General features: G+C 39.0%; 1 protein-coding gene across 1 annotated transcript in view; it reads right to left on the bottom strand.

The window, feature by feature from the left end:
- Window positions 1-8,604, bottom strand: part of glp2r (glucagon-like peptide 2 receptor) — a 12,622-nt gene extending 4,018 nt beyond the window's left edge. Inside the window, exons 1-11 of the mRNA XM_020587003.1 lie at window positions 8,437-8,604; window positions 5,646-5,742; window positions 5,439-5,543; window positions 4,671-4,792; window positions 4,259-4,365; window positions 2,777-2,933; window positions 2,476-2,635; window positions 1,887-1,947; window positions 1,725-1,791; window positions 1,316-1,404; window positions 820-958 (exon numbers count right to left, since the gene is read on the bottom strand). Of these exons, the coding sequence (XP_020442659.1) occupies window positions 820-958; window positions 1,316-1,404; window positions 1,725-1,791; window positions 1,887-1,947; window positions 2,476-2,635; window positions 2,777-2,933; window positions 4,259-4,365; window positions 4,671-4,792; window positions 5,439-5,543; window positions 5,646-5,742; window positions 8,437-8,508 (1,176 nt within the window). The 5' untranslated portion in view covers window positions 8,509-8,604. The remainder of the gene's footprint in view (window positions 1-819; window positions 959-1,315; window positions 1,405-1,724; window positions 1,792-1,886; window positions 1,948-2,475; window positions 2,636-2,776; window positions 2,934-4,258; window positions 4,366-4,670; window positions 4,793-5,438; window positions 5,544-5,645; window positions 5,743-8,436) is intronic.
- Between the last annotated feature and the right edge of the window lie 261 nt (window positions 8,605-8,865).

Genomic DNA, 8,865 nt, shown 5'->3' with positions numbered 1-8,865 from the left:
TGTCTAACCTGGCATACAACTCATCATATGCTTTCTGTTTGGCCATTGCCACCTCCCTCTTCACTCTATGCTGCAATTTCTTGTAATCCTGTCTACTGTCTTCAGTCCTTTCTACGTCCCACTTCTTTCTAGCTAGCCTCTTCCTCTGAATGCTGTCCTGTACTTCCTCGTTCCACCATGTTTCCTTATCTTCTTTCCTCCTTCCAGATGACACACCTAGCACCTTCCTACCTGTCTCCCTGATCATTTCTGCTGTAGTTTCCCAGTCATCTGGAAGTTCTTCCTGACAACCCAAAGCCTGTCTCAACTTCTGTCTGAATTCCTCTCGACATTCTTTCTTTTTAACTTCCACCATTTGGTCTTCTTTTCTGTCTTTCCTCTCCTCTTCTTCCTGACCACCAGAGTTATCCTACACACCACCATCCGATGCTGTCTGGCTACACTCTCTCCTACCACCACTTTGCAGTCTAATCTCTCTCAGACTGCCTCGTCTACAGAGAATGTAGTCTACCTGCTCTCTACCTTTCCTTGTCATTGTGCCAATGTTAAGAGTCCCTATTCTCAGACCTATACTCCTGCCTTTCCTCTTCTCTCTCTGTCTACAAATCCTTCTACCTCCTCTCCTTCTTCGACCAACAGTAGTCCAATTTCCCCCAGCACCCTGTAGGTCAACAGCACTGGTGGTGGTCGTTGTTAACCCGGGCCTCGACCGATCCAGTGTGGCGTTCACACTGATGATTCACATGTTTAAAATGTTTAAAACTGTTGAAAATACCATTAATATAGAAAATGACCAGCCTTACCCTTTCAAGGTGTTACCTGGAAAGAGGTCATGGTGAGGTTGATGAAGTCCCTGGCGTAGCGACTGCTGCCCTCCACACATTCATCTACTAGCACAGTAAAGACCACCTCATGGATTCCCAGCAGAGGAATCAGTACCAGTGTTGCTCTGGCCAAGCTGAAGGATGTAAACAAAAATATACAGTGGTGCATAGCTGCTTTTTTTCATGAGCAAAACAATAAGCCAGGGAAAGGATTATATGGCAAATGATTCAAAGAACAAAGGGCAAACTCGAGTTTTGTGAATATAAGCAGAGCTTTCCTCCCATGGTGATATTTATGGTCAGGAGGCCAGAGCTTATGGGGGAGACATTTGAAATCGTGCCTTACAGGGGAGTGATTAACATTTAAATGTTACATCATGAACCCACTGTACTGTTTAAAGACATCACTTAGGAAACAACTCTCAAGGTCATTTTGGCTGGCACTTGTATTAAGATACATTTACATCAGTGAGTGATGGCAGGGGAAATACCTATATCTGTAGTCTGTGAATTTCACCTGATCTGCCTTCAGCTTGGACAGCAGCAGCATCAGGATCTTGATGAATATGAAGAAAATGACCTGTAACACAGATCCAAGGTACAATAGAAATGAAAACTGGCATCCTAATGGCTGATCAAACTAAAATTCTATGAAAACATGCCCATCACATGAACTCATGTACCTAAAAAGTAGCAATCAATTACACTTGTCACTACCCCAGTGTCTTCAATATCACATGCACTAATAAGACAGGAACTGTTAAATACTGTATGAAATCAGAATGAAATCTAAATAAAGTCTGGCAATGAGCAACAAGACTCATGAGAACAACGTGATGAATTTGTAACTAACATGAACATCAGGTTCAGTAATATAGTCCTAAGTAGTACTTCACTTACCAGCACTGATAAAGTAATCGGGCCCCGTATTATCCACCAGATCCCCAAGTTCACAATTGACCAGCATCTTAGGAATAAAAGTAAATAAAAGTTTAAAAAGTCAAGTGATGGAGAACATTTTAATTCATTTACTTGATGTGAAATATATAATGTGACACTCACTCTTTGTTTTCATATATAATCTTGACCACAGTCCATGGTGTCACAAACAAGACAGGTGTTCCTAAAGACAGCATGGCATGCTCATTTAAAACAACTAAAATCAACAGAGTATTCTTATAACTTACTATAAATTGTGAATTTATAAATTGATTTGAATTTTCATACAAAAGCTGCCACACACAGAGAAGCTTTGACCAGTTAGTTATAAGATGATTTTCATAAAACTGCTCCAGTGTACAGTATGTAAGTTTTTTTTTGTATGATTATAACATCTTTGATATTGCTCTGATCAAAAATGTATGTTTTTAGAAAGAATTAGTGTGCATGTGTTCATTGTAATGAAACATTTCACCTAACACAACCATTTGGCTCATTTATGTGTTTTAATAGTTTCTGGACAATAATGGAGCCCTGTAGCACAGAAGAATAAGATATACAAGGCCTCAGATAGACACACACAGTGCATGATAGTTGTATCAATACAACCTTAGTTTTGGGCATCTCTGAACAAATGAGAAATTTGGGAACCAGGCTCTCTAATACTTTAGGATGCGTACACCCACACACAAAGATTTCATGCACACCTTACCCCATCCTAGTAGCATATATTTCTTCAGCAGACATCCTTTGGTCATTACAGCAGTGAAGAGCAGTGTGTGTAAGAAAATTGCCTCCACCAAGAGCCAGAAGTAGTTACAGCCCACAAAGTACTCCATGCACACTTTGGAGAATCTGCACATCAGTGCTATCTGTATAGAAATAGGTTAGATGAATTTTGCAAACAATTATTTCTTTTTCAAAGTCCTTTTTGTTCACAGATACTTTAATACTGTATATAAGTTGGCCACAACATGACCATAAATGTAAATAATTAGGCAGGGCCTTGTTACCCCAGAACTGGAATAGGAGTTCCATCCTGGGTCGTCCTTGGGTAGGTTGGAATACATGATGTGCATTATGATTTCCTTAGAAATGACAGCAATGGCTTTCAGGATGAATGACACAAACAGATTCATGTGGATGTAGTTCCTGGTACAGTGGAGCTTCCTGGTAAACAGATACAGGAGCAATTTGAGGAAGGCATTGATCCATTCTTCCTTCCAATTGTAAAAGCATTACTGAGGCCATAGCCACGACCTAAGTAGAAATGACAAATGATCAAGGCAGAGGCAGCAACATGCTAATGCCTCCTGGGTTTTATAATGTTATTAACAATGACTGATTATCTCCACAGACTTGTAAATATACCTTCTTCTCCTAGTGTGCCATTTGCAGTGCTGTGTAACCATGCATGGTATCAGTGTAGTTAAAGCCAGTGAATCGTATTGATCTTCCAGAATGACTAAAACTGCATCATGAAAAGTGAAGGCCCTCCAGATTTACTGTATAACAGCTGCTATAGAATAAGCAGTCGCTGCTTCAGTACTGCTTTCAAGATCCAATTTGAATATATTACAGTGATGTAGTCTTTAAAACACATCCAAAAAATAAAAGAAATTTATAGGGGCTGGATACACATGATACATTTTGGTGAAAATGTGTTTGCTAAAAAACAGCAACAACAAGAACAAACAAAACAAAAACCATGTTTAATCTGAAAAAATAAAAACTATCTTGCTTTCATTCATTATCGAGGTGAATTGAACACTGTAGTATTCTGGTATTGGTTTGCGTAATAGCACGTAGTAACAATGATTCTCTGTCCTTATTGGTTGTTCTGTATGTCAGTCTTAGCATGCCCGATGGGCGTGGGTGTGTGTGTAACTCGCTGTTGAGGAAGTACTCTTACTTATGACTTGTTGCCGACCGCGCTAATAAAGCTCTCTCGAAAATCTGAATCAGCCTGTCCAAAAAGCCTTAATGCCATGCTAACGATATATAGAACACGACAAACACCTTTAACCATTATTACAAATTTTAGCTAGGTCTCCAAGCATCTAACGTACTGCCTAGAAAACAAAGTCTAGGGAGTAATGGAGGTTTATTACAACCTGGGTTTTCAAATTACAACCTCTTACTCCTGTTCAGGGGCAGATATAGACAATTTTGGACAGGGTGGCCAGGCTTTGCAAACATCTATCATGTTTTACATACTTCCTAATTCAACTTTGAGTTACTGTACTTTCTGTAAATGTGCAGGCATATTCATTTTGGTTTTACCACCAAATATAGTGGTTAGGATAATGTTAAAGCCTATATACAATACGTTTTTTTTCTTTCTCAGACCTCAGAAATTACTTTGGTGAGTACAGTGTTATTATGACTGATAACCATGATGGCCAAAGCTATGAAAGTTGCTATTATTTTGAATAATCCTTTATGTCTCCAACTGCCACAAGACCATCAGAGACCTCTCTACCCCTGATACTGACCTCAACATGCCCATCAGGAGAGTAGCCAGTATGAGGGAGGCCAGGGACACGGAATAGCCAATTACAGAGATAAGCCTGAGGACTGTCTGCCGAAGTAGTTCGTCCTCCTGGACAGACACACACACACGTTTATTTTAATTCAACATGGAAACATGCCCATCCCGAGGTTGTAAGTAATGCCACACACACACTAATACAAGAAAATGGATGGATACAAAAAAAAACTCTTGCTATTAATGAAACATGTTCTTGGACATTTACCAAGAAAACTTTTCCTGATGGTTTTTGTATAATGGATATCATAAGTTTTACTAGGGTGGCCAAGACACCGCATATTACCACATATTACCACATATCACCACATACCACCAAACACATGCTAAAACCTTGTATCTGACACCCTTATGCCCACCTTGTCTTTAAAGTAATGGTGCTCCTGACATTCTGAGTCATCCCTCCAGGGCTCCGAGGAGTTCTCCTTCTGTCGCCATCTCCCATTTTCTAAGCATTCTCGGTGTGCCCACCTGCTGCTTTCTGCAGATAATTGAAAAGCACATTGGTCATGAGAATCCTTTTAACCTTTGCTTGTTTTTATGCATTATTATCCAGCCAAGCACAAAACTGGATATGGCTACTTTGCTACCCAGAGAAAGTGATTAATTAGCTTCCTATCCTATACTATATATCATTTAAGAAGGCTCTTCTCACCAGTGTCGGATTTTTTTGGTAGGACTGACAGCACAACATGTGTTTTAAGTACTGAAGTGAAGTGTATCACAACCCTGTATCTTAAGTCTGTCTTGAGATACAGTGATCACTTCACTTGAAATGAATGCAGTGACAGTGAAGGTCTGAATAGCACAAAGGGGAACTGATGTGATAAGGTCGAAGCTACAATAATATTCATTTTGTAAATATTGTTGTATTATATTTTCGAGTTGTCCGTTCGTCCGTCTGTATGTCCAGCCCATTCTTGTGAATGCAATATCTCAGGAACACTGTGAGGGAATTTATTCAAATTTGGCACAAATGTCCACTTGGACTCAGTGATGAACTGATTAGATTTTGGTGGTCAAAGGTCCCATACCCATGAATTTGACTTGTTGGTGGAGGCATACAACCACAAAGTGGTAATTCTAGTTTGTTTGCTTCTTTGTTTGTTTGTTAAACACAACATTACCTTCACTGATCCACGGTAAGTAAGAAGGACATGGGATTGACACATTTCCTGGAGACGAATGGGGCCAGCACGCAAATGTGTCAAATGTTCCTTTGCAGTAGTTTCCTGCAATAAAAAATATTCCTGAGGATTTCACAAAGGTAATACAAAGGTAAATAATACATAAACAAAGGTAATAAATATTAAGGTCATAAACAGTTGGCTCACCAGTTTTTGAGAGTGCACCTGTTGCCAGTGTTCTGCTGCAGTTCTCCCAGTACTCGGTCCGTTTCGCTATCAGACTTTCAAGTACTGATGCTTTTACCTTTGATGTGGAATCAGAAAGAAAAGAAAAGAGAGAAAAGTTGTTGTCATTCCAGTATGATATATGAATGAAATGAGTGTTTTTGGCCTATTTGCCTTTATTAAAAGCCTAATGAGAGACAACTAGAGAGAGGGGGGAAACACAACAGAAGTCCCCTGGCTGAGAATCTAACTGTGATGTTACAGTGGTGGTAACCATTCGGCCACTAACACACCCCTGATTCTGCCAGTAATTTATATTTAAGAGCAGGCCAGTACTGGAGTACAGATAAACAACTATAAATGAGTACTTTTTACAAAATAGTGGCCACTTTATTTATGTAAATATTTTACTTTCTGTCCCTGTCCTAAGATGGATGTGTAGAGTTGGAATACAAAGCTTAAAACTGTTAAAAACTGTAAGTTGCAGAGGCTAACTTAAAGTTGCATCAAAGATTTTGATCATTTTAGAATTAAAAAACTGTAAACACAACACATATGATCACCTTACAAAGCTGGTAAGGTAAGGTAAGGTAAGAGCACGTCTTGATAAAGCTGGTAAGGTAAGGTAAGAGCACGTCTTGAGAAAAATGTATGACTCTTTAGCTGCTAAATGCTAATCACCAGCTTTGTCTGCCTCCTGTTTGGTGCAGGAAAGTAGGATACAATGGGTATATTGCAGATTTTTTTGCAAACAGCTACCTGCTGTCACTGGAAACCAGAGAATGGAGCTGCTATGAAAAACCAAAACAGTGAGCTAAGAAATGCTGTTGGTTCGTTGCTATGAGCGATACTACACATATTCACTGGATTCACTATTAAGAATTAAACATTCCAGTGAGCTGGAGTTTTTGATTTCTCCAGCGTTAGGCCACAGAGAATAAAAACCTCATAATGAGGTTGATGAGAGCAGTGAGAGTGAGCCTAAAGCTGCAGGCTGTGAAACTGAAAATAGCTCAAAAATGTCAAAACATTCCTCAATATACTGAAATAATTTTGTCTGGGTTTGTTCGAAAAGTGATCCATTATTTAAATAAAAATACCAGTTAGTGTTGCTTTAATATTTTAAGTTAACTGATTTCATTACTTTCATTTGTAAAGCCTTTTGTTACATTGTCTTGAGTTGTTAATTAGGCTCAATTTCTTGTCTAATTATGACACAATATATGGTATATGTTACATACACGAGAAAAATATAGTATAAAACAGGTCTCCATCAAAACAAAGGATAAATTGGACCCAAGTATAGTAAACAGCTCCATTTGATGTGTTCGAATCATCATTAGACTGAATTCCTGAAAGCTTAATGAAATCTTTGAATGTGATAACTACACACAGTCTAACTTCAGAATGACAATGTTATGTGTATAACTGAGTGCTCAAAGATGAGTTGATTAAATTACACTGCGTATTCAGCCTCTCGGTGGATGAGCTGTGCAGTGGAGGTTGTAGTAGTAATATTTACCCACTTGGTGGGAGTATATAATCAGGACCAGGCTGTGTCACTGAGGGAATATTTAACTTTTTTTAACTGTATAATCTATAATTACCAGGCAATTTATCAACCTGGCTTTCTGCATTAGTGTAACACACCCCTCTGTTTATTACATACAGTATAATTATATAAAGAGTATGTGAGAATGTGCTGGACTAAAGGTTATTGTATTTGACGGCTCTCGTTAATTAAAGTTCTGACATAAAATATGATTCTCCTCTGATTTGCTGTCTTTAGTGACACAGCTAAACATTTCCTGTATTTGAGAAGCAAACTGCAGACCAAGGCATCTCTGTCAGTTATAAATCAGGGCCGAGGACAGTGGCTTTCCTATTTCGACCAAACACTCCCAATCTTCACACACCGGATAGAAAGCAGCTGAACTCTGCAACCTCTCTGTGTGCCTTTGACAGCTCATCTGCCACCTGTGCCACAAAGATTTCTCATGTGAGCCGGATGACAGAGGAGCTTCAATTCACTAGGACTCATCTTGTCAAGACTCTGGCCAGAGAAGTGGCATTGATAGAAGGAAGACAAGAGCTGCTGTCTCCCTATCTTCCGTTGTCTCGCATGGGACTAAACCTGCTTCAGATCCAGAATCTCAAATCCCTGCATTATATTGTTAAAGATGAAAGTGAATTTGTGCAACAAACTACGTGCTCTATGATCCTGTTCATCTTGTATTTATCTTAAGTGTTTCTCTGCTTTTTTCTTTCATCCCTTGAGAAAAACATCTTTCTCATTTGATTTCCAAAACAGATACCATGTTGCTTTCCAAGCATGTCACCTAACTGATATTTTCAGGCAGTGATTTCATTAGTAGATACTGCAGGGCATGCATATGAGCACTGGGGTCCCCTGTAGCCCACACCCAATACAAAAAAGACTCTTTTAAGATAAAAAAAAAACACCCCATGTTGTATTTTTCATTTCTCTACAGTCAACTGTCAGCAGGGCTTTTCTGTATTTCATGAGAAATATGGCATGCAGTCTTGCCTCATACAGTACATCAGATGGAGGACTCTTGTGGAGTGATGTTTTATTAGTAGAGAAAAAAAGTTTTAAAAAGATTAGAACCCACACACTGATTCATGGATTCAGTGCTCCACAAAATGATTTTTATTCAGGCCAAACCACCACAGCAATAACATTTTGAAGTCTTCATCAGGTATTTAAAAAAGAAAGCAGTAAAATGCCAAAAATAAAAAGAGATGTATTTACCTGGTTGTGGGAGATAACAATGAAAAGGAAGAGCAGGAGTGCGGTCCAGGTCCTACTGTGCCAGGTTAGCATGGTGCTGTCTGTTTACATTGAAAACGGTTCTCAGCTGGTTCCCTCCCTTCATACCTCACCCCAGGTCACCCCAGGCCTCACATTTGTCCTTACTGTAGCTCTCCTTTCCTCACCACTTCAGGTACAATGGAATTCCTCTCAAATAGTTTTAGGTTTATTTAGCGTTGACTGGATCAAGACCATTTTCAAAAACATAATGTATTCCTCTGTGGATTGTGATGCTTCCTGTACAGTAGTTTCTTCATATTTCCTTGTAATTCCTTAAATCTCCTTCATTTTTCCAGACAATTTTCCAAGATTCTTAGCTGCTTTATAGTTCTTGAAACAAACTGATCTTTGATTTGTCAAAAAAGTTTC

This window comes from Monopterus albus, unplaced genomic scaffold (assembly GCF_001952655.1).
Source record: "Monopterus albus unplaced genomic scaffold, M_albus_1.0 scaffold434.1, whole genome shotgun sequence".
NCBI lineage: Eukaryota > Metazoa > Chordata > Actinopteri > Synbranchiformes > Synbranchidae > Monopterus > Monopterus albus.
The sequence above is the reverse complement of the archived record's forward strand: the minus strand, read 5'-3'. Positions and strand labels throughout refer to the sequence as shown.